The sequence below is a fragment of the Perognathus longimembris genome, chromosome 22 (assembly GCF_023159225.1).
Source record: "Perognathus longimembris pacificus isolate PPM17 chromosome 22, ASM2315922v1, whole genome shotgun sequence".
Lineage (NCBI taxonomy): Eukaryota > Metazoa > Chordata > Mammalia > Rodentia > Heteromyidae > Perognathus > Perognathus longimembris.
The window spans coordinates 6642683-6668119 of record NC_063182.1 but is presented as its reverse complement, the minus strand read 5'-3'; the positions used below and the strand labels follow the sequence as shown (position 1 = coordinate 6668119).

At 42.7% G+C, this 25437-nt stretch overlaps 1 protein-coding gene and 1 long non-coding RNA gene across 3 annotated transcripts in view; both read right to left on the bottom strand.

Moving 5' to 3' along the window:
* Positions 1–24514, bottom strand: part of Diaph1 (diaphanous related formin 1) — a 96097-nt gene extending 71583 nt beyond the window's left edge. The window contains exon 1 of one of the 2 annotated variants that reach the window (XM_048331015.1): positions 24308–24514. In XM_048331015.1, the coding sequence (XP_048186972.1) occupies positions 24308–24424 (117 nt within the window). In that variant the 5' untranslated portion in view covers positions 24425–24514. The remainder of the gene's footprint in view (positions 1–24307) is intronic. The other variant, XM_048331014.1, reaches the window with a different exon arrangement.
* LOC125339793 lies at positions 6976–23546 on the bottom strand. Its single transcript, XR_007208620.1, has 3 exons — positions 22935–23546; positions 18532–18536; positions 6976–6986 (listed from the first exon to the last, which is right to left on the bottom strand). It is a non-coding gene; the product is annotated as an uncharacterized LOC125339793 (long non-coding RNA).
* Positions 24515–25437: the final 923 nt, after the last annotated feature.

The following is a 25437-nucleotide window of genomic DNA, read 5'->3' as shown; positions in this document are numbered from 1 at the left end:
CCTTTGCTCTGGCTTTTTAAAGTGGCAATTCCAGGGTAAGATCTTGGCTTATCTGGACTATATATGAGTTTCTTCCTTTCTGTTTTACTTTACTCCCTGACTGTCAGGATCCACATTCTACCCCACAGCATTTTTCTGCTTTGACTTATTTAGCAGTGCTAAAAGTTGAGCAGGGTGAGCGTAGGAACAAAAAGTACAGAGCAATATACTCTTCCTGCTAAATGTCTTCATATTAGGTTGCCAGATGCTTACCTGTGGTGAGATGTTTCCCAGGCCTCACTCAGATCTGACACACTAATTAATGTCTTTCCTTAAAAGGGGCTTGTGATTTTAAATTCAGACAACCAAAATCTGGGCTATGATTCCAAGATGGGATTCAGCTTATTTCCTCTTAGAGATTGCCTCTCATAGTGGCAATATTGCCTTTTCGAACACAGAGTTTAGATTTCTCCTTGTTATTCGAATTGTGTAATAATTCATTTATATGCAAATGATTAATAAAAGTACAACATTTACTCTAGAGGACATTTTATTTATAGATTAAATGAATGGATGAATGTCTAATACAGGAAAAGAGCTTAAGAGAACTGAATTTATTAAAAGGAACTTGATCTTCTCAGAAAGATTTTCAATCTTATCAACTCTTTCTTACATCAACACAAATTGCTCAAAGGTGCACTGAGTCAAAATGAACAGCATCAAATATAAATACACTTGGCAGGGTACTGCTCTGCACTAGCCATCAATCAATATAAAAATGAAAAGCTGTCCCCTTGTTCCCCTTCCAGAGAGTAATTCAGGTTTTGATTCAGTTACCACATCCTAATGTAATATGTGGTAAGATAAATCTTTGGCTTTCTATTACAGGAAATTAGGAACTTCCTAGACAACTTATAATTAGTAAGAAAACAAAACTAAAAGTTAAAGGACCCCAAGGTATGCGTTATGAGGCCAAACCAATTAAAGTAAATGGTTTAATACCCTGATCAATTAGTATCTAATAAATATAAATGAACTTTAATGCTTCTTTTACAAACTGGATTTGTGGCAGTGGTTGTATGTATTCATACTTTCTTTAGCTTTGAACTTTTAAAAAGTGGGCCAGTGTGAATAAAGTTGGCAGTCATTTGGAGTTCCCTCTGTTTGCCTAGTAATTACTATACATACTGAAAACAAAGATAAGACACTTCATCCAAGAAATAATTTATCTCTATATGATTCTCTAGATTTTACAGTCTAATCAGAAAAAAAGGTTCGGAAGACTCAAAGATGGTCTCTTGGCACAGGATGCCTATGTAGCCAAGCAAAAGGTAATTATACAGTGCTCTTAGCAGCAGAGAGGTTAGCAGGGATCTAATAAGAGAGTATGACTAAACAGTACTCTGAACACAGAGTACATTACATAGCAAAAAAAAAAAAAAATGTTTCCAACTCCTACCACTGTGCTTGTGCTTCACAACTACAGTTAATCACGGACAGTAACTGCATGACCATGTGGCTAGCAAAGAAGAAATAGAAACCAACAACTGCAAGCCTAGTTCAAGCTAACTTATATCAAAAGCTACAATTATTCTGAGCTCTTGGCTAAGTGGGCTATCACGAAAGCTGAGTGGTACTGAATCAAGTGAGTACCACTTGGACCCACCACTGCATGATGGTTTGGGGAGGCGTAGGATCCCTGGAAATTTCAGGTTTTCTATAAATAAACCTATAAATCACAATGCAATTCACTAACTCCCTCAACTCCTACCTCCTCTTTAATAACATCAGCCCCTATGGGCTAATTCAAAGTGAGGGACATACTAAATATGGTAAACAGAATTCTAAAATGTTGCCCAAGGTTCCTAGCCAGATGTCTACATAGATGTCTATAGAGCCCTATGTAACAGGTCTGTGACCATCACTCCTGTGTGTGTATGTGTGTGTACACGTGCACACTCGTTATAGTTGAACATTTTTGCTCAAGGTTAGCACTCTACTACCTGAGTCACAGCTCCAGTTCCAGCTTTTTGGTGGTGAACTGGAGATAAGAATCCTATGGAATTTCCTGACTGGACTGGCTTCAAACCTTGACCCTCAAGATCTCAGTCTCCGAGTAACTAGGATTACAGGCGTAAGCCACAGGCACTTGGCCACAATTGACCTTTTTTGAGGAATGGGACAGTACTAAGGTTTGAACTCAAGACCTCACACTCCCAGCCCTTTTTTTGCTTTAGTTATTTTTTAGGTAAGACTTATCTTTCTGCCTGAGGCTGCATCAACCTATGGTCTCCCATATAGTTGAATTACAGACACATACCACCACTCCTAGTTTATTTATTTAAAGTTTTGCTGACTTTTTGCTCAGACTGACTGTCACATGATTCTCCTGATCTGTGCCTCCAAAGTCGTAGGGGTTATAGGGTTGAGCCACTGTGCTCAACCTTCTCTTTCTTTTCTAAGAAAGAGAAATTAAGTCATCCTGGCCCAATCATGTGAGTCCTTTAAAGGTTAGAGACACAAGAATTCAGTACACCATTCCTGGCTGGAAGATGAAGAGAGCCAGGTGCCAGGTACAGGTTCATGCCAGTAACCCTAGCTACTCAAGTCTCAAATCTGAAAGACTGTGGCTTGAGGGCAGCGAGGCAGGCTGGAGATGTGGCTCAAGTGGTAGAGTGTCAGTGTAGTTCGTGATCTTAAGGTCATGAATTCAAACCTCATTACCAGAAAAAATTGGGTGAAGAGAGCTTAAAGAAAAATTGTATGCAGCTTCTGGATGTATTCCCTGGCTGATAGCCAGCAAACAAGCAGAGATTTCAGTCCCACAACTGCAAGGAACTAATTCATCCAACAACCTGAATGAGCTTGAAAGCAGATTTTCCCCTAGATAGTCCCAGTAAGAACTTGGCTCAGTTGGTATCTTGATTTCAGCCCTGTAATGCTGAGAAGCCAGCCAAACTGTCTACATTGAGCTTCTCACCAGCAGAATTGTGAGCTAATAAGTGTTTTGTTTTAAGCTGTTAAGTTTATGGTGATTTGCTATCTAGCAACAAGAAATTCATACATTAAGTTCCTGAAATCTACAAATTGAGGCTAAAGGAAAAAGACCATGCGTCTTAATCTTTATTTCTAATAATCTGTAAAACCATATGTACAATTCTGAGTAAACTGCTTTAGTTACTTATGCTCCCATTTTATTAAAAAACAAAATGAAAAGTACACACATCTTCTCGAACCACTAATACCATAAGTAAAATTGAGTGGTGAGACATCATTCCATAGAGGTGATTGTACTAGTCTGACAGCAAAAAGACTTCTTGTAAAACACAACTGAAGACTACCCTAGGTCACACTGCCCTCTAATATATGACATAAGGAAAAACCTACTCCTCATTTATACAATCATGCTAGCTATAGTCAGTTAATACACAAAAAGAACAAAGACTCATTAAGCCAGGGTCTAGCTATTTGATATAAGATCCTTCTTGACAGAGCACGTTTCTGTGAGTCAAACTGTAAATTGTACAAGGAAAAACAAAACCTTTCCGCCATGGGATATTCCCCAAACTGAAATCATTTCTATTACCAACACTACAGGCTTGGGGGTGTTTTATTCATTCATTTTTATTCAAATTGAGCAAGTGATAAAAAAAGTTTCAAGTCAAAATCGATGACAGAACAATATCAAACCTTACGAGTATTGCCTTTCCCACAGAATGAGCCCAAAGGACTGATTGGTGCTTTAACCCAAAGGACACATTTAGAGATATCCTTGGAGAAACTACTCAGTTATGGGAAAGAATACACCTAGGAAGGTTTCTATCTCCTTTGAAAATTAGTAAGCCCTCAGTTAACAAGAAACTCTACCTATTTGTAAGATGGGAAATAAGAGTCATTGTAGCCAACAACTTCCTTTCAAATCCTAATACACCTACTGAGGAAAGGCAAGAATCACCTATCATTCAGAATTATACAAAACAGAGATCGAAGATCAGCCTTGATTCGTTTCTTTATTCCATTACAGAATTAACATTTAGTTCCTTAAAATAAGGCAACAGAGATTAACAACTGAATTCAATTACCAATGAGTCCTAGCTTTGCCACAAAATTTACCACATTTCCCCTAAAAGACAGTATTGGAAGGTTAAGTTTACTTTATGTACCATAGTGTCAGTATTCCTCTCTTAGCACTGTACTGTCTCAGAGGACTAGTGTGAAGAGTAAATAATAAAATGGATATAAAGCGCTTTGTTTTCCAAAGTGCTTTGTAAACATTAAATAATACATGCTGATGGAACCACTGAAACTGGGTCTGCTTCCTTTTTCAATTCCCACTTCATACACAGAACTCAATTAGAACTGAAGACAACAAATAATGGGTAACCTTAAATGCAGAAACCTCCCCTTCCATTTTTCAAGGAATGGCCTTAGAAGGGTGGCAAATGAATATTTTATCTCACTTACCATTGACTGGGAAACAAACCAGATCTTGATATCATAATTTATTTATATCTAAAGCCTAAACAGGAGCAATGTGGAGTTGGTATATTCACCACAAAGAAAAAGAAATAGCTGGGCATCAGTGGCTCATGCCTAAAATTCTAGCTACTAAGATGGCTAAGTTCTGAGGATTGAAGCAACCTGAACAGACAAATCCGAGAGCTGCATTGCTCTCAGATTTTATCTCAATCAATCTCTCAATCAGGGGCTGGGGATATAGCCTAGTGGCAAGAGTGCCTGCCTCGGATACACGAGGCCCTAGGTTCGATTCCCCAGCACCACATATACAGAAAATGGCCAGAAGCGGCGCTGTGGCTCAAGTGGCAGAGTAGCTGCTAGCCTTGAGCGGGAAGAAGCCAGGGACAGTGCTCAGGCCCTGAGTCCAAGGCCCAGGACTGGCCAAAAAAAAAATCTCTCAATCAGTAAAGGGCCAGAAATGGAGGTGTAGCTCTAGTGGTAGAGTGCCAGCTTTAAGCGAAAAAAGCTGAGCAACAGCAGGAGGCCCTGAGTTCAAGGCCCAGTACTAGCACAAGAATAAGAAGAGAAAGAAAAGGAAGGGGGGGGGAGGAAGAAGAGGAAGAGGGGGAGGAGGAGCAGCAGCAGCATCTCAGAGGAAAGGAAGCCTAAAACAGAGGCATTAAATGACTTAGAAAATATGGACTATAGGGGCTGGGGATATAGCCTAGTGGCAAGAGTGCCTGCCTCGGATACACGAGGCCCTAGGTTCGATTCCCCAGCACCACATATACAGAAAACGGCCAGAAGCGGCGCTGTGGCTCAAGTGGCAGAGTGCTAGCCTTGAGCGGGAAGAAGCCAGGGACAGTGCTCAGGCCCTGAGTCCAAGCCCCAGGACTGGCCAAAAAAAAAAAAAAAAAAAAGAAAAGAAAAGAAAATATGGACTATAAAGCTACAACAACTAAATGGTGGCATATGCCTTCCTGTAATTCCAGCACTAAGGAGACTGAAGCCAGACGACTGCAAGTTAGAGGCCAGCCTAGGAGAGAGAATAACTAAAAACCAAACCAAGAACTACTTAAATGTACATAAAAGGGAAAGGGCTAAAGATACCTAGCGGTCCTCAGAAATAGGGATGACAGACGCATGCTCTCCATGATGACTGAGTGAAAAGTGTGAAAGGGGGCTGGGAATATAGCCTAGTGGCAAGAGTGCCTGCCTCGGATACACGAGGCCCTAGGTTCGATTCCCCAGCACCACATATACAGAAAACGGCCAGAAGCGGCACTGTGGCTCAAGTGGCAGAGTGCTAGCCTTGAGCGGGAAGAAGCCAGGGACACAGTGCTCAGGCCCTGAGTCCAAGGCCCAGGACTGGCCAAAAAAAAAAAAAAAAGTGTGAAAGGCATAGGGAAGACAATTCATTTGGTTCCACACGGACCCATAGGTAAGCTCAGCACTGGAGAGGAAAACTCCTCAGTTTCATTATAGATACGTCAAGACTTCATATGTATGCCATAAATATGTATAATTTTTGTCAATTATACCTCAATAAGGGAGCAGAGCAGAGCACAGTCTAAGATCTTCCATTTCTCTTTCTCTCAATCTACCCTGGCTTTCCAGAATTGGCATCTTTTTCCCGATTCCATCCAGGGGGCACAGAAAGATTCTAGTATTGTAATAGCCCATGTAAATCACAAGTCAAATGCCACATGAAGAACATAAGGTAACTGCAGTCCATTTGCTATATCAATGTATTACTTACAAATGTGAAATAATTTACTTATAAATTCAAAGCAACAAACTTAATTTCTTTCTGTGAGTCTGCGTCCCAATAAATCTCATTTCCAAGCTGCATTTAAAGGGAGAAAATATCAGCATGAGGAATTGATTCTCTAACAAGTCTAAAATATTTTACTCTTCTAATTGTCTAAGAAGTTGAGTATCTGAGGAAACAGAGAAAGCATTTTTGCCTATAGCTCAGCTCATCTTAAAGCCCTGGGACTGCCTAACCTGCATCCCAGACAATTGATAGCCTAGGAGGAGGAAGGAAAGGCCACTCCAGTTTCACTATTCCAGCACAGAACAGATGGAAACCATGCTGGCCACAATGCATTCCCCCTACAAGTCTACAGCACCAGCCCCTGGCACGGTGAGCACTCATAGGCTGGGAAAACAGCTGCCAACAGGCAGAGTTTGAAAATCCTAGTTTCCTATCAAGTACCAGGCAGATAAGCCCATCTTCTTTCAGTCAGGAAGGACGTGAGAGCCTGTACACATATTCTGTCATTTGACAAGAGAATAGGAAATAAATTTCCTGTCAAACATCTTAAGGTTCCAACAAGACTTTTGAACACATATATAGAAAATAAGGTTAACTTAATTCTCCAAAGTTCCAACATATAATTCCAAGGTAAATACCAATACTGGCTCTTCCTCACTCTCTTACTAGGCTTTCTGAGTTTCGAGCAATTGTCATTGCTTCTTTAAAAAAGGGGTGTTGACCATTCATTTAGAAACAGTCAGTGACTCAGGAATGCTGTTTCCCAATCACCCTAGCAACTCTCTTCTCCTCCCATGTTATGATGTGAGTGTAAGACATCTCTTCCTCAAGGGTGCGCAAGTGTGTGACACACCCAAGACCTAGCAGACAGGAAGTTTCTTCAATTGCTATCACTTCTACACACAAGCACACATTGTGAGGACACCTTGTTTAAAAATCCATTTTCAAGCTGTTTTCATTTCTAAATAGTGGTTATACCTTCTTTCTATCCTTACATCATTCTTAAATACCTAGAAACAATCAGTCTCCTGTAACAATTTAATCCAAAAATTATATTGTTATTCAAAAAGCAAGACTTCATCTTATTAGCCAACAGAAAATATTTTCTGGTCTTGCTCAAATCCAGAATATTTTATTTTGAGAGCTAGGCATGGCATTACCCACCTGTAATCCCCACACCTGGGAAGCTGAGAAAGAAGGATCATGAGTTCAAGGCCAGCCTGAACTACATTCTTGAGTACTATATTTTGAATCTCAGCTGCATAGTGAGATGTTGCTCCCACACCCCCAAAAATGCTATTTTCTCTTAAGGTGATTAAATGAAATCTCTTTATTCCTCCTCACCAGAAATGATAGGAAGAAGAGTAACAAATACAGTCCTCATACTTCTAGTAGTCATACAAACTAGCACAAACCTATATAGAATTTCATGCCAAAGTACTTAGGCTCCAAACACTTCCATAGATCAGTATTTTTCTCTTTGGTTTAAACTGTTTAAACTTCCATTTCGAAAAAATAAGATAAGGAAATGCTTCAATCTATTTTTATACACATCTACATTTTCTTAGAAAGATATACATCACTTTTTTTTTTTTTTTTTTTTGCCAGTCCTGGGGCTTGGACTCAGGGCCTGAGCACTGTCCCTGGCTTTTTTTTTTTGCTCAAGGCATATCTCTTAAGCCACAGCACCACTCCCAGCCTTTTCTGTTTATGTGGTGCTGAGAAATTGAACCCAGGGCCTTGTGCATGTCAGGCAAGCACTCTACCACTAAGCCACATTCACAGCCCCACATATCATTTTTTTTTTTTTTTGGCCAGTCCTGGGCTTTGAACTCAGGGCCTGAGCACTGTCCCTGGCTTCCTTTTTGCTCAAGGCTAGCTCTCTGCCACTTGAGCCACAGCACCACTTCTGGCCGTTTTCTGTATATGTGGTGCTGGGGAATCAAACCCAGGGCCTCATGTATACGAGGCAAGCTCTCTTGCCACTAGGCCATATCCCCAGCCCCCCCCCATATCATTTTTATAGTAAAAATACATATCCATTTCAAGTTAAAATAGTAATTTTCAAAAATAAGAGGGCTTGAAGACATTTATGATACTACTTAAAAGTAAATAAATGCAAAAATGTACAACCATATTTGCAACAATGTAAGAAAATTTAGCGCATCAAGATAATGATTAAGGGGGCTGGGGATATGGCCTAGTGGCAAAAGTGCCTGCCTCATATACATGAGGCCCTGGGTTCGATTCCCCAGCACCACATATACAGAAAATGGCCAGAAGTGGCGCTGTGGCTCAAGTGGCAGAGTGCTAGCCTTGAGCAAAAAGAAGCCAGGGACAGTGCTCAGGCCCTGAGTCCAAGGCCCAGGACTGGCCAAAAAACCAAAAAAAAACCAAAAAGATAATGATTAAGGGGCTGGGAATATTGCCTAGTGGCAAGAGTGCTTGACTCATATACATGAAGCTCTAGGTTCGATTCCTCAACACCACATATATAGAAAATGGCCAGAGGTTGGCACTGTGGCTCAAGTGGCAGAGTATTAGCCTTGAGCAAAAGGAAGCCAGGGACAGTGCTCAGGCCCTGAGTTCAAGGCCCAGGACTAGCAAAAAAAAAAAAAAGAGGGGTTACCATTTCAAAAAAAAGTCAAGCAATAAATACATTTCAAAAAAAGAGATAATGATTAAGATATCCAATACTAGGGGGAAATGCAAAGTGGAAACTTTGGGTTCTTGGGTGTTATTCTGAAGATGTATATGTCTTCTCAAAAACAGAAACTCAAAGATCACTAGCACAGCATTTAAAGCAAAACATTATCATCCAATTCACATATTCAAAATGCCCACCAATATTTAAGGTAACACTCTGGCAAGGAACAATTATGTGAGAAAGAACAGTCAAGTTAATGAAGTCTAAAATTTAGCACATAGGTAGGTTCGTAATCCTATCTACTCAGGAGGCTGAGATCTGAGGACCACAGTTAAAAGCCAGCCTGGGCAGAAAAGTCTGTGAGACTCTATCTCCACAATTAACCAGCAAAGGCTGGGCATAGAACTGGCTCATTAACCTCAAGCAAAAAAAGCCAAGCAGACTGCAAGCTGGTGGCTCATGCCTGTCCTAGCTACTCGGGTGGCAGATATCTGAGGATCTCATTCCACAGGGAGCCCAGGCAAGAAAGTCCATAAGATGGGAAACTCCAATAAGCTACTCAGAAAATGCCAGAAGTAGTGCTGTGGCTCAAGTGGTAGAGCACTAACTAGCCTTGAACACAAAGAGGCTCGGGGACAGTGCCCAGGCCCTGAGCTCAAGCCCCAGGACCAGCAAAAAAAAAAAAAAAAAAAAAAAAAAAAAAGCCAAGCAAGAACATAAGGCCCTGAGTTCAAGCCCACTACTGGCAACAAATAAATAAAATAAAAAAATTAAAACCTACCTCACCTAATTAATAGGACTTAGAACAACATAATACCACTAGGCCTCTTTGTCTCCTCACTTTAGGAGGAAGCTGGGTCAGATCGTTTCTTATAGTCTCTTTAGGCTCCTTAAAGACTGCTTGGTTACTACTCCTCTTTTTGAAGGCAGCCCAATGCCTGCTGCTTGTATGATAATACATATCCTCCTCCAGTGGCTTCTTACCACTTCTTGTGGTTTCAATCACAGGAAACAAACGTCACCCATGGGCCTAGCAGCAAGTAACGAACAAGCCTGGCGGATACATAGAGCTGCCAACCAAGACCAACTCCCATCTTTCAAAATACAAGAATCAAGAAATCACTAGAGACCTTCATTCCTGGGAGCCTCGATGCACATCTCCCACCCAAACAAAACTAAAAATATCTCTGCAGGGCTCAAGCAAGATGAAGTAAGGTCAGAATAGTCCAAAGCTATTTGTTTCAGTGGCCAAATGAAGGAACTGAAGGAACTCCATAGAGAAGGATGGGATAACGTATGTTTAAGGATAGTACAGGAACACTTCTACTATCACTACCATTTTTTGTAAAGACCTAGTCATACCCTTAAAAAGACTCATCCTTGACCTCTTTCTTTACTCTTCAACATAAACCCATTTGTAGCAATAAAAGACTATACTGATTCAAATAACTTAGCATTTATTAACTCCAGATGTACGTTAATACTCTTTAGAGCAATGGGTCAAATACAGCTCTAATGTACTTATAGTAATAGTTGGCAGCTTTGTAGTATATAAAATAATGCTGAGATTGTTTTCTTCCTACAGACACATCTCTTTAATAAATACAAGTCAAAACTGTAAGACACTATCTTCATATATAAGTAATCTTTTCTCAACAAAGAATCAGGGTAGATACAATGGTGATTCTCTGCCTCACAACTACCTTAGTGAGAAAAGATTACTTTCAAAACTGTCCATCTCTTACATCAGACTACTAAACTCCAAAGGCTAACACTGAAACTATTGTACATAAAAGAATATGGCTAACATGAGCTAAACATTACTACTGCTCTCAGGAACCTTATAAGCTAGGGGCAGATAAAGTCCCCAAAAAATCTTGAACAAATATCTTTGTATTCAAGAAAGCCTAAATAGCATTTGAAATAAGCATGAAATCAAAAGCTTTACTGCACTGTAACAGAGAACATTTAGAAGAAACAACTGGGCCCAAAGACAATGAATGCCAACACCCACCTATGCTCACAATTTGGGTATGTATCAACAGAAGTTAATTTATTTATTTATTTATTTTGCCAGTCCTGGGGGGGGGGGGGCTTGAACTCAGGGCCTCGGCACTGTCCCTAGCTTCTTTTTGCTCAAGGCTAGCACTCTGCCAACTTGAGCCACAGCACCACTTCTGTCCTTTTCTATATATGTGGTGCTGGAGAATTGAACCCAGGGGTTCATGTATACGAAGCAAGCACTCTTGCCACTGGGCCATATTCCCGGCCCCAGAGTTGAGTTTTTTAAAATCTAAATAATCTTTTAAAGACTGAAATGATGGATATATTAACAGTGGTAAAGATTGGAAATCAAATTTACCTATCTATATACCATCTAAGATAGATGAAATGATATGCTGGAACACTGACCTTAACAAATCTGTTTGCATCCTTAGGTACCTTGATTTACCTAATACCATTACACACATCACGTGCCCCAAAACTGACAATAAGCATCACGTTATTAAGTGTTCATGTTAAATACAGAAATGGACCTAAAAGCCCTATCCAGGAAAACAAAGGAGGTAGGGTGGAGGGTGGGTTTGAACTCAGAACTACTCTACCACTTGAGCCCCAGGTTCTAGTCCTTTTTGCTTTCTTTCTCAGATAGGCCAGCCTGCACTGGTCATCATCCTACCTATGGCTCCCCATATCTGCGATTCTACAGATGTGAACCACCATGCCCAAGCTGTTGGTTGATATTGAAGTCTTGGTAATTTTTTGCCCAGATCTTCCCTTCCCAAGTAGTTGGAATGACAGGTATGACCCACTGTGCCCAGCTAAAATTAGACTTGAAGTGGCTTTGTCTTTCTTAAATTCCTTTTATTCCACCAATACTTGCAACTGCTCTAAACCAGACCACTTTCCTTCATTACCCTACATATTTATGCCTGAGCAGAGGCTCACACTCCTCCCCGCTTCACAAAAGCCTCTATCTCTCTATGCTGCCAATCTGTAATTTCCTTTCAGTGCAAGTCATATTGCCCATCATCTATGAAGCTAGCTCATACTGCCCAGTATTTCATTTGGATCATTTACAGAATTTGGGACACTGGCAACAAATCTTAGAAAGAAATCCAGGAAAAGTGAAGTGGCATGCCCAGAGTTCCCATGGTTTATTAATAGTAAAGTCATAACTAGGCAGCAATATATGGAAAGAATACTACAGAAGGAGTTAAAACAAAGGTTCTAGAGAACTAAGATTTGTAAGCTGGTCCAGACTAATATCTCTTAATCTTTAAAACAAATAGGTTAAGTGAGAAAATTTAAAATTCATCTTCAACATTCTAACATTCTAAAACCTAGGTCTTCTGAGTTAATTCAATCCAATAATCTTTCCATTTAATTCTCTCAATTCTCTGATTTTGCCAGTATTTATTTAAACCTTAGTTAGGGGTAGCTCAAGCATAGAGCACTTGCCTAGCATGCACAAAGCCCTGGGAAAGAAAGAAAGAAAACCTCTTACAGAGAACTTTATTCTTTGGTATCGATATAACTGAGATTACAATCTCTTGAAAAGCAAGGCCTGAACCTGATACAATAACCACAGTAGATCCATGGAGATCCACTAGTCATTTAAAAAAAAAAAATTCTTAGTTCCAAGTACTTGGATCTCTGTGGCAATGTCTTAATTATTAACCACAGGCAAGTAACTGCTAGGTTTAAAGAACAAACTTCAGAAGTCCCAGACTCAAAAGAGACCGTGAAGCTTACTAGCCAGGCGCAATACTTACAGTCCAGTTCCAGAGTAACAAAGAGAAGTTTTTAATGCCACCACATGCCAAGTGTAAAACATAAAACGGCTAACTATGCAGATGATCTTAGCAACAGCTTCTTTCTCTCTGTTTCTCATGATTACCTGCTGCTCTCAGCAACTCAACTAAAACTTCTGACAGGTGATTATGTTAAAGGTGTTCTACTTACAAATGAATATGGTTTATTAAAAAAATACTTTACACAACTGCTGAATAACTCATGAGCACAAGAAAGATAGGTTTTGCATGCACCCTAACAGCTACTTTTTCATGACTAAGATAAGTTTAATTAAGATTCTGTCAATGGTTTCAAAGTCTAAATTACTAAATGCAAAAAGCATTTAGGCATTTGGCCAATGCACTTCGTATATCTAAAAACAATATTACTTTTCCACTAATTGAACTCTAAGAGAATCCAGTTTTAATCAACTATAAATACCAAAGACTCTAAAGGTAACACAGACACACACAAGCACACACACACCTTAAGAAATTCTAGGGGCTGGGGATATGGCCTAGTGGCAAGAGTGCCTGCCTCATATACATGAGGCCCTGGGTTCGATTCCCCAGCACCACATATACAGAAAAAGGCCAGAAGTGGCGCTGTGGCTCAAGTGGCAAAGTGCTAGCCTTGAGCAAAAAGAAGCCAGGGACAGTGCTCAGGCCCTGAGTCCAAGCCCCAGGACTGGCCAAAAAAAAAAAAAGAAAAAAAAAAAGAAATTCTAGCAGACAGACATGCCGCCTGTTCAAACTGTTCAAACTTTAGTACTTGGGAAGCAAAGGAAGGAGAATCTTGAGTTTGAGGCAAGCTTGGAATATATGCTGAGCTTAAGGCCAGCCTTAACTAATAAGGCTCTGTTTAAAAAATTCCTGACAGTGAATTTTCTTATGTTACACACAGAAAACTGACATTACAATATGAGTAAGTATTTGGGGTTTTGTTTATATGTGTGCCAGTACTGAAGCCTGAACTACCACTCTCACCTGTGTGTGTGTACACACATGTACTAGGGCTTGAACTCATGATCTCACACTCTCGCGTAGCTTTTTCCTACTCAAGGCTGGCACTATACCACTTAAGCAATACCTCCACTTCTGGCTTTTTGCTAGTTAAAGCTAAAAAGTCTCTGGAATTTGTCTGTTGGGGCTGGCTTCTCGCAGTGATCCTCAGATCTCAAGTTTTCTGAGTAGCCAGGATTATAGGTATGAACCATCAGCTCTCCGCTCAGTCCCACTTTTTGCTGGTTAACTGGAGATTAGTCTCTCAGATTTGTGCTTCAAACTTCAATGATCAGATCTCAGCCACCAGAGTAGCTAGGATTATGGCTTGAGCCACTGACAACTGGCAAGTAATGAGGGTTTTTTTAACCAGTTAGACGTAGACCAATATTTGAATACCAGCTCTGCCACTTACTAGTTCTATGTCCTCAAGCAGTTGCTTGATCTTAGTGAGTTCTAATCTAATCATCTATAATATGGGAATATTAGTACCTAATTTTATAAGGCCAATGGAGAGTCTAATGAGATACTAAATCTAAAGCTCTTCAGCACATTGCTAGGGATAGGGTAAGCATGCCAAAACAACTGTTATTATTACTGTTAATTGTTACTACTCTTGATCCTTCCAGTCAGTCTGGCATGAATTAATCGTCCTCATGTATAAAGACGCTGACTATTCATAAACATTTATAGATAGGAAGACTGACATTATACAACCTGAAGTACACTGAGTACAAGAAAACAAGTTTGTTAATACTAAGAGAGTAAAAAGAATCTTTAAAGTCCTGATTCTAAAAGTTTCAGAAATGTTGTCTTGTCTATAGTGAAAAGTTACATTTCAAATGAACATGTGCAATATGTAGGAAATGGGCAAATTCTAAAACTAAATCCATAAAAACACCTAGGAGAAAATAAGTATTAAGTGTCATCAGAATCTTAATGACTGATTTTACCAGATTTTAAAATGTCACAGAAAGAAAACATGAAATGGACTAGGCTTCATCAAAATTAAAAATTAGAGGTTTTTAAAAAAAAAGTATACTGTTAAAAAATGAAATAGTAAGCCACAGGATGAGAAAAATAGTTGAAAAAACATAGATCTTCAAAAGACTTGTATCTAGGCTATAAAGCAAAAATTTAGTGGACAAGATTCAGCAAATACCTACAAAGAACAATAGTATGAAGAAAAGCTCAACATTATTGGGACCTGCAAGTTAAAGCCACTCCAAGCTATTATTAGCACATACTCACTAGAATGGCTAAAGTTTAAGCAAGAAACTAGAACTCTTAAACATTGTTAGTGAGAATGAAAATAATACACTATGACAATGGTAATTTCTTTAAAAATTAAACCTAGCTCTAACTTTATGACCTATTCATGCCACTCCTCAGTGAAAGAATATGTCCCAGCCAGCCCAGGGCACCATGAGGAGATAGTCACCCATGGGAGAAGGTTTATCAGTGGGGCCAAATCTACCATGAGAGAACCTGGCAACTGGTGTCTGCACCTTATCCAGGTGGTCGCTTACAGAGCTCTGGGGCTAAAGGGCAAGTAGGTAGGTCTGAATGGTGAGTGGGAGTGGCCCATTATAGCTCTAAGTCAGGGAGTTTAGGTATGGGTGGAGCTGAGGGCTAATGGGAGGAGCTGAGGCCCTGAGGTGGGGGAAATGCTAACACTCAGTATTTATCCAAAAGAAGTAAAGATATGTACATGTACAGTCAAAAAAAAAAAAAAACAAACCCTGGGGGCTGGGGATATAGCCTAGTGGCAAGAGTGCCTGCCTCGGATACACGAGGCCCTAGGTTCGATTCCCCAGCACCACATATACAGAAAACGGCCAGAAGCGGCGCTGTGGCTCAAGTGGCAGAGTGCTGCTAGCCTTGAGCGGGAAGAAGCCAGGGACAGTGCTCAGGCCCTGAGTCCAAGGCCCAGGACTGGCCAAAAAAAAAAAAAAACCCTACATCTGTTTGCTATGAAATTGTTTTTTAAGAAACAAAATCCTGGAAGCCAGGCACCAGTGGCTTATACCTATAATTATAACTACTGGGGAGACTGAGATCTGAAGATCAAAGTCAAAACCAGCCCTGACAGGAAAGTCTTTGAGATTCTATCTCCAATTAACCAGCAAAAAACTGGAAATGGAGCTGTGACTCAAGTGTTAGAGCACTAGCTTTGATGACAAAAATTCAAGGACAGGCTGAGTTGAAGCCCTAGGCCAGGCACAAAATAAACAAATAAATAAAGCCTGAGGGGCACTGGTGGCTCACACTTGTAATCCTAGCTACTCAGGAGGCTGAGATCTGAGGATTGTGGTCCGAAGCCAGCCCAGGCAGGAAAAGTCTATGAGACTCTTTATCTCCAATTTATCACAGAAAAAGTGGCACTGTGGCTCAAGTGGTAGAGTGTAAGCCTCGAGCGAAAGGAGCTCAGGGACAGCACCCAGGCCCAGAGGTCAAGCAAGCCCCAGGACTTACCAAAAAAAAAAAAAAAAAAAAAAAAACCAACCTGGAAGTAACTCAAATCAATATGTAAATGAATAAACAAACTGTAATAAAGATATAATAAATAAAATTCAGCAACAAAAAGAAATAACATTAATAACTTATTGTGAAAAAAATCTCCCTGAGAAGGTTGATACTGCCTAAGATTCAAAAAAACCACAAACTAATTTCTATAAAGACAGCACAGTGTTTCATTGTTTATGTGGGAATGGGGTTAGCTGGGAACCGGTAAGGATGAATGGGGGATTACACAAACCAGGAGGAAACTTTTGAGTGATGGACATACTATCTTGAGTGTGGTGGTAAATTTCCCAAATTGTGCACTTAAAATATATGCAGTTTGCTGAATGCTAATTACACATCAGTGAGCTGTAAAAATGGGGAGGTACAGGGTACCTTTATTACTTGATCCTAAAGCTCTGTCATTTTTTTCCTTTATTGTCAAAGTGATGAACAGAGGGGTTACAGTTTCATATGTAAGGCAGTGAGTACATTTCTTGTTCAACTGGTTACCTCCTCCCTCATTCTTCACTCCCTCACCTCCCCCCTCCCCCACCCCCTCCCCCTTTCCCTCTCCCCGCCAAGAGTTGTACAGTTGTTTACACCAAATGGTTTTGTAAGTATAAGCTCTGACATAAAGCCAACTACTAAGTCACACTCCTTGTTTTCTTGTAAGCTCTCAGTGTCTCGGATGCATTGTGAAGCCCCTCTATTAAACAATATACCCATGCATATCCACTCACATATTTATACCTTAATATACACCATCCAAGGTAATAGGTTAGATATTCAAAAAGAGTATGTAATATCATGAATTCTACCTATATTTGCTGCTCTCAGAAATACCCACAAAGCCAATTATAACCACCACTAAGGATTGAATTTTCTAGTTTTCCATCTAAAAATGCTCCTACATAAGATGGGTTTTTGTTTTAGTTTTGTTTGTGGTGCTGAGATTAAATCTAGGGCTTCCATACGCTAAGCAAGAACTCTATTTTCGAACTACACCTTACCCTGCCCCCCAGGTGCTTCTTGTAGTTCAATCCCACTACACTTATACTCTTTTTTTTTTTGGCCAGTCCTGGGCCTTGGACTCAGGGCCTGAGCACTGTCCCTGGCTTCTTTTTGCTCGAGGCTAGCACTCTGCCACCTGAGCCACAGCGCCACTTCTGGCCATTTTCTGTATATGTGATGCTGGGGAATTGAACCCAGGGACTCATGTATATGAGGCAAGCACTCTTGCCAGTAGGCCATATCCCCAGTCCGACACTTATACTCCTTTGTGTCCTCTATTTTGTTCCCATTCCTGAAGGCAAGAAACAAACAATACTTTAAGGGCAAACTGACACTCCCTAATTGTCACAGAGCCAAGCAATAGAGAACCAGTTTCTTTAGTCTTTTCTCTCTTAGTCTCATACCTATTCCTTCTTGTAAAATTCTTTTCTACTACTATTCTAGCTATTACAAGATCCTAAAATTTGTCAGTGGCTCATGCCTGTAATCCTAGCTACTCAGGAGGCTAAAATCTGAGGATCGCGGTTCAAAGTCAGCCTAGGCAGGAAAGTTCATGAGACTCTTCTCTCCAATTAACCACCAAAAAAGCCAGAAGTGGTGCTGTGGCTCAAGTGGTAGAGTGCCAGCCTTCAGCAAAAAAAAAAAAAAAATTGCTCAGGAACAGCATCCAGGCCCTGAGTTCAAGCCCCAGGAAGAGCATGAAAAAAAAAAAAAAAGAAAGAAGGACAGACCTAAACTTTGTTAAAAGAAATGTAGAATCTAAAATTCTTGGTTTTCTCCCCCATTAAGTTCTCCAATTTCCTCTTCTTAGCCACTGGACACTCCCAACTCCAAGAAGTGCCTGCCTGCTACACTGAGTGGGTGTTTGACCTTAATAACACTTATAGTTCCCTCCAGCTCTAAAGTTTTAAGGCTACAGCCAGCTTGAATAATGAATGGAAGAAAAATCTCACAGTTCAAATAATAAGGATTCACCCAACTACTCTATAACTAGTGGTAAAACTCATTAAAATATGGACCTCGAAGTTTGTTTTTTCCTTCAAAATTTTTTTCACTTCCTTATAAAGGGTTCCTCAATTCTAAAACCTGTTTATAAAAAAATAAATGAAATAAAAGTCATGATAATAATAAAAGCTGCGCATGCTAGCACACACCTGTAATATCAGCACTTAGGAAGTTGAGACAAGAGGAGATAGAGGCCAAACTAGGTTTTGAGACCCCTGTCTCCAAAAAGCTGAGGGCTGAGGGGTGGGGGGAATGCAAGTGTTATGTATAGTAATTTATGTGTTTATTATTTTTTCAATTTTTTTTTTTTTTTTTTTGGCCAGTCCTGGGGCTTGGACTCAGGGCCTGAATACTGTCCCTGGCTTCTTTTTGCTCAAGGCTAGCACTCTGCCACTTGAGCCGCAGCGCCACTTCTGGCCATTTTCTGTATACGCGGTGCTGGGGAATCGAACCCAGGGCCTCATGTATACGAGGCAGGCACTCTTGCCACTAGGCCATATTCCCAGCCCCTATTTTTTCAATTTTAACTTCCAGTTTTTAAGAAACTTTAGTGTTAACGGCTTCTGACTGCCCAATATACACAAATCCTGGCTGTTCCTCAACCACTCCTTACAGAAGGGATAAGGAAGAGGAATAACAAGCAGTTTCATCTAACCCTAACTAGCAGCAATGCTGCTTTGATGGTAACAAAAGGCTTAGTGTTTCCTACTGCTTTCAAACAAAATGATTAAAAATACAATGCTCTTACCAGGCGCTGGTGGCTCATGCCTGTAATCCTAGTTACCTAGGAGGCTGAGATCTGAGGATCTCAGTTCAAAGCCAGCCTGGGCTGGAAAGTCTGTGAGACATTTATCTCCAATTAACCACTAGAAAACCAGAAATGGCATTGTGGCTCAAGTGGTAGAGCCCTAGTCTTGAGCTGAAGGGCTCAGGGACAGCATCAAAGCCCAGAGTTTAAGCCCCAAAATCCACCAAAAAAAAAAAAAAAAGAAAAATACTTAGGTAATACATAGTTTCAAATGTGAAGGGTGAATGATGTAGCTAACATATAAAATGGGAGAAAGCACTAATTGTATACAAAAACTCTCTATAATGCATTCATTTTTGTTAATAAATGTTATTTTAACCTGTACTTCTAAATCATGTGTGGCATATACCTCCATTACATTCCACTGAGTTTAAAATGCTTTATAAGAAATACCTTGGCAATGGGCTGGGAATATGGCTAGTGGCAAGAGTGCTTGCCTCGTACACATGAAGCCCTGGGTTTGATTCCTCAGCACCACATATATAGAAAAGGCCAGAAGTGGCGCTGTGGCTCAAGTTGGCAGAGTGTCTTGAGCAAGACGAAGCCGGGGCAGTGCTAAGGCCCTGAGTTCAAGAACCTGGACTGGCCAAAAAAAAAAAGAGCCAAGGAAGAAATACCTTGGCAATCTAGTTATAAAATACCCTGAGGATCCTCAGGAATAACAAAGGTTTACTCTACCATATAGAATACAAAATTAGTCTATTCTAACCTGTGTGCTCATCAAAAAGCTAAAGCTTCCTCACTTATTACCATTTTTTTAGCTTTTACAGCAAACAATCTACTGGTCAAAGGCTTGTGTTTTGTTTGTTTGTTTAAGTACCCTAGCTGGGTACAGGTGGCCCACACCTATAACCCTAGCTACTCAGGAACCAGAGATTGAGGATCACAGTTTGAAGCGAGCCAGCAAAGTCTGTGAGACACTCCTTTTCAGTTAACCAGCAAAAAAGCTGGAAGTGGAGCTGTGGCTCAAGTGGTAAAGAGCTACTAGCCTTGAGGGAAAATGCTTAGGGACAGTTCCCAGCTTCTGAGTTCAGGCCCCAAGACCAGCACCCCACCCCTCCCAAAAGGACCTAAAACTGAACAACTCTCCCTATTCTTACACATTCCTTCATTCCTTCATCTCAGAGAGAACTGAGGCAAACCACGTAACAAAACTAAGAGGATCTGGGGGCTATCTTTAAGGACAAGGCAAGAAGGGCAGAATTTTTTTAAGGTATCATTGTTTTTATTTTTATTTATTTGGTCGGTCGTGGGGCTTGAACTCTGGGCCAGGGCTCCCTTAGCTCTTCAGCTCAAGGCTAGTGCTCTACCACATGAGCCACAGTGCCACTTCTGGTTTTCTGGTGGTTAATTGGAGGTAAGAGTCTCACAGACTTTCCTGCCCGGGCTGGCTTCAAACTGAGATCCTCAGATCTCAGCCTCCAAAGTAGCTAGGATTACAGGCATGAGCCACGTGCACTAAGGTATCATTTTGTCATTTCAAACACCCTAATAAAATTCTTGTAGGTTTCCCTTTCTAACCTAAATAATCCCTGTTTATCTTCTTTAAAAAGAAATGACTTAAACAAAGCTTGCTGTGTATTTCTGTTTTCTGCCACTAAGCTAACAAATCCTTTAAGAAGATGGGCAGAAATCCACATGAACAACTCCACTCCTTTCATATTCTCTGCATTTCCTATTGTCTCCTTAAAATTCTGCCCAACAACCTTCACCTTTTGCTGCTCTAATTCTGGTCAGGGGCCCACAACGAAACATTTGTACTCTCACTATCACTTTGCTTTAGAAGACTGTGAAACTGCAACATGATAATTCAAGGCAGGCATCCAAATTAAACAAGATTTTTTTTTTTAAAAATATCTATTCTCCCTAACTCCCACACAAAAATTCATGTTTTTCAAAGTCATGCTTCTAACGGAATCAGGAAGCAATATTCTTAGAATGTATTAATTTCACAATTGTATGAGAAGGCATGGAGCGTATTAAATGCAAGAATACTCTGCAGAGCCTCTCAACATCCTCCCTTTATATATAATTCAGAAATATACTTACTCCCCATATATATATACATATTTTAAAAATCAGTCCATTTGACACCCACATTCATCACTGCTGAAGTCAAAAACATTCTGTTCAGTGGGAATGCTTACTTTCCTCCATCTGAAGGAATTCTGAAAAGAACTGTAAGAATGCTAGGGAAAGGAAATCTCCCCGGTCCAGAAGAAGACAGTCTCATAAAGAACCAAGGGAGTGGGACTGGGACTTGTCTCAAGTTGTAGAGGGCAATCCCCCAGTAGGGGCCAAACACCAACCACAACACCAAAGGGGGAAAACCAGGCAACCTGGTTTCACCATTCATGTCGGTATCTCTAAAAAGATGATTCCTAGCCAGGTTAGGCAGCTCGGGCCTGTAATCCCAGCTACTTAGGCAGAGATCTGAGGATCATGTTCAAAGCCGGCCTGGGCAGCAAAGTGTAAGAATCTTATTTCCAATTAACCAATAAAGAGCCGGAAGTGGAGCTTTGGCTAAAGTGGTTGAGTGACAGTCTTGAGCAAAAAAAAAACTCACTGAGTTCAAGACCCTGAGTTCAAGGCCCAGTACAGACACATAGGCACATATGTGTCTGCATGCACACACACACACTGATTCCTAACCGCCTTGTAAACTTGGACTCCATCTCCTTTCCACACTTGTCTCAGAGAGTAAAAGCAGATCTCAGGCAATTAATGAACTGTGCTTTTTCATCAGCTGCACTGTACTTAGAACCTCATAAGCCCAGGAAGGTATGTAGCAACAGTGAAAGAGCCTACAAACCCCTCCAATGCAAACAACCTGCTCAAAAAGTTAGCACCAGCAAAAGGATTACAACCCTTCAATGCAAACAACCTTCAAGCACAAGCCAGTGCAGTTTTAAAGTATGTTCTTAATGGAATTCCAGAGGGCAGACTCTTTAGAAAAAGTAGAGTAGGCGAAGGAGCTTAGAGTTTGGTTTTAGCCTGAAGTTCAAGAAAACTAAGCCAAGGGTAACAAAAGCACACCAGTGATCTCACCCACTCCACCCACCCACATATACATACAAAGAGAAGTAGACAGCAGCGCTCCCAAGAGCTCCTAGTCTTGCATTTCCTCAGAGTTCTCATAAAAAGAATATTCTGATGCCTTGAGGTAGATTATACTTAGCAATTAGAAGGTTAAGCAGCACTTTCCTGGCTATTTCCCAATCCCCTGGCTGTTAGGGCTATTCTCCTCACTACCTGTAAAGTAACAGCTAGTCTTTAAGATTCAGCAGAGTAAGGGTTAAGGTCAACAACCCAGAAAAAGAGAACTTGGTTCAGCCTGCCACCTGTGCTAAAGCAAACATCAACAACTGTGAGCCTCACTCAGCATACACAAGGCTCCCGGGATGTGCCAAAAAACCAGGTGAAAAGATGCTGAGTTTCCACAGGTTTCTCACCGTACACTAACAGTAGGTTTCACAAATTTGTGAGGACACATGTGTTAGGATTAAATAAAAGGCACATATAAATTCTACTAAGTACTTGAAAAAACATTAACAAATCACAGGTCATTACAAATCAGCAGGAGTTTCCCTGAAAAAGGTCAAACAGTAGCCATAGAAACAAAACAAAAAGATACAGAAGTAGAAAGAACATATAGGCCCTAGGAACTGAAGCTTTGGAAGGAAAGCTCTCTTTAACTAAAGAGTTCTTATCCCAAACAATGTAAGAAAATGTCACAAAAGGGGACGAGCTATTATTAACCCTGTATTTCTAGAAAGAAAGGTGTTCCCTAGATAAAAATCAGTTACTGACAGCCTGTATGTCACCAGAAATGACAGTCCAAGAGCACCTGGTCTTGCTCAAAATAGGTAGGAAGATATGAGTCACTATTTTAATTCTGTTTAAAGTGATCCACATCCCAGTTATCCAGATCACAAAACAGTTTCGAACTGTTTCCAGCACTTATCGGTTTTCTTCCCAAACTTGTGGGGCTGGGTCACAATATTGGGGAGGGGAGGCTGAGAAAAGTCAAAGAGGGAAGAGTTACAAGCTATCTGGTGGGTACAATAAGATAGTAGGACTGGGGTATAAGCACTTGGAAGAGTAGACAAAGTAAATAACTAAGTTACTAACTAGCAATGATGAAGAGCAAGCCTCTCTCCCTTGAACTGTGTGCTCAATATCTTTCAGAGCTTTGATAGTATGAAGCCAACACACAGCTCCCCGGAGAGAGGAGAAAGACGATCCGGATGGGCAACAGGTAATAAAAGATAATAAAGTTACACGAATGCCAATATTCACTTGAATCAGGATAGGAAGTCACTTGGCACCAGAGAAAAAAAGACACTTGTAGGAAAGGGAGGCCATGTAGCTTCAGGCCCAGAAGGTTGCAGAAGAGTTGAGATGGTTATCATAGGAAATACACAAAAAAGCAACTCTATTACTCACAAACTTCTTGGACTTGGACGTCTAACTTCCTCCCCACGAGTGGGGTGGGGGGTGGCCCTATTATCACACCGGGTCACGAAGGGCATGATCAGGAGTTAAGTTCTAACCCCCTGAAAAGTGATCAGCAGCGGGGGGGCCAAAGACACAGCGTTTCCCGACAGAGGGAGAGATGAGGATGGTGGGAAGTCGTGGGGACGGCGCTACGGCGCTGGGCAGGACCCCCCCCTCCCCACCTGGTGATCCCCAGGACAAATGCCCGAGGGGAGGGGGGGAGGAGGGGAAGGCAGGTAGGGCCCAGGCCAGGTAACATTCCTGAGGGGAAGGATTATCGGGTGACACCCCGGCTGAGGGAGGGCCCGCGGGAGGACGGGGCGGGAGGAAAGTTAGCAGGTGAAGCGGATCAGGCATGAGGAAGTGACCTTTCGAGTCAAGGAAATGAGAACCCCCCCCCCCCGCAGCCCCCGACACACACCCCAAGAAAAGGGGGGAGTTCAGGCTTGAGAACCTGGGCCGGGGAGCACGGGGACCCGGGGCGAGGCGTGTGTGGGCAGCGGCGGGCGGCGGACCGGGAGCCCGCGGGGAGCGCGGGGAGCCCCCCTCCTCCCCCCCCCGCCACCACGGGGGGGGGCCCGCGGGGCGGGGTGGGGGGTCGGGGGCTAGGTGGGACCCCGAGGGCTGCGGAGCCGAGAAGCCCGCCGGGCGAGGAGGGCGGCGCGGGGGCGGCTCCCACGGCCCCCGGGCGCGGGCGGCGAGGGTCCCCCCCCCACACACCGCACCCCGGCGCCCCGGGGGCGGCCGCCCCGGCCGGGCTGAGGGAGGGAGGGAGGGAGGGAGGGAGGGTGGGAGGCGGACGGGTGGGAGGGAGGGACACTCACAAATTTCTTGGATTTGCCGCCGTCGCCGCCCGTGGCGGGCGGCTCCTCCGGGCTCCGACCCTTCTTCTTGTCCCGGGTGCCGCGGCCGGGCCCCAGACCCCCGCCGGACGGCTCCATGTCTCGGTTCGGTGGGGCCGGCGGGCGACCCGAAGCCGACGAGGCTGCGCTCCCGCCCGGCTGCTCCGCGCCGCCACCGCCGCCGCCGCCGCCCAGCAGCTCCCTCAGCCCGCCGCCGCCGCCGCCGCCGCCGCCGCCGCGCCCCGCCTCATTAGCATGCCGGGCTGCGCGCGCCTCATGAATATACAACGGTGACGCCTCGCTCCCGCCCGCCTGCCCCACTTCCGCCCGGACCCGCCGCCCCTACCAACGGGGGGGAAGGGAGAGGGGTGGAGGGAAGCCGCGGAAGCGCGCTACCTGCCCGGCGGGCCTAACCATTCGCACCCACGTGGGGGGGGGGGGGGGGGGCGGCGGAGAGAGTGGGCGGTGCCGTTCTCCGCGGCCGCTGGGCCAGGCGCGCCCCCTGGCGGTCGGAGCCGAGCAGCACACTAGGCTCTGCTCGCCGGCTGCGCCCACGTGGCTGGAGAAAGCTTAGCCCTCACACCCCACCCACCCACCCAGGGCAGGATGTGATGGGGGGGGGGGGAGACAGAAACTCGCATACGTGAGACCATTATTCGTGGCATGAGACGGAAAGATTTCCGGGAATGAGGCCGTTCTCACGTGTGCCCTATCCGTGGGAGTGAGCACGTGAAACAAATGAGAGGCACTGTGGCGTGGAAGCCATGTGCCCAGAAGCGCGCTTATGTGCCGTGGGTCAAGTGCTAGACTCCCCAGGTAGCTCTGGAGTTTCACTGCTCAGTCCTGAGCCCCAGATCACTTCCTAGCGGGACCCTAAACGGATACACAGCGGTTTCAAACAACAGTCACCACTTACCGTAAGCTCCCAGCCAGGCCCTTATAAAACCGGCCCAGGAATCCTCCTAAAATCTCCTGTGATAAATCCCACCCGTCTCACCGTTTTACCGGTAAGAAATCCAGACTCTGGAAGTGGAACTAACTTGCCCAGGGACACATCATTGACACAAACTGTTTAATAGGATTCCCCACTTGGCATAAACCAAACATGCCTG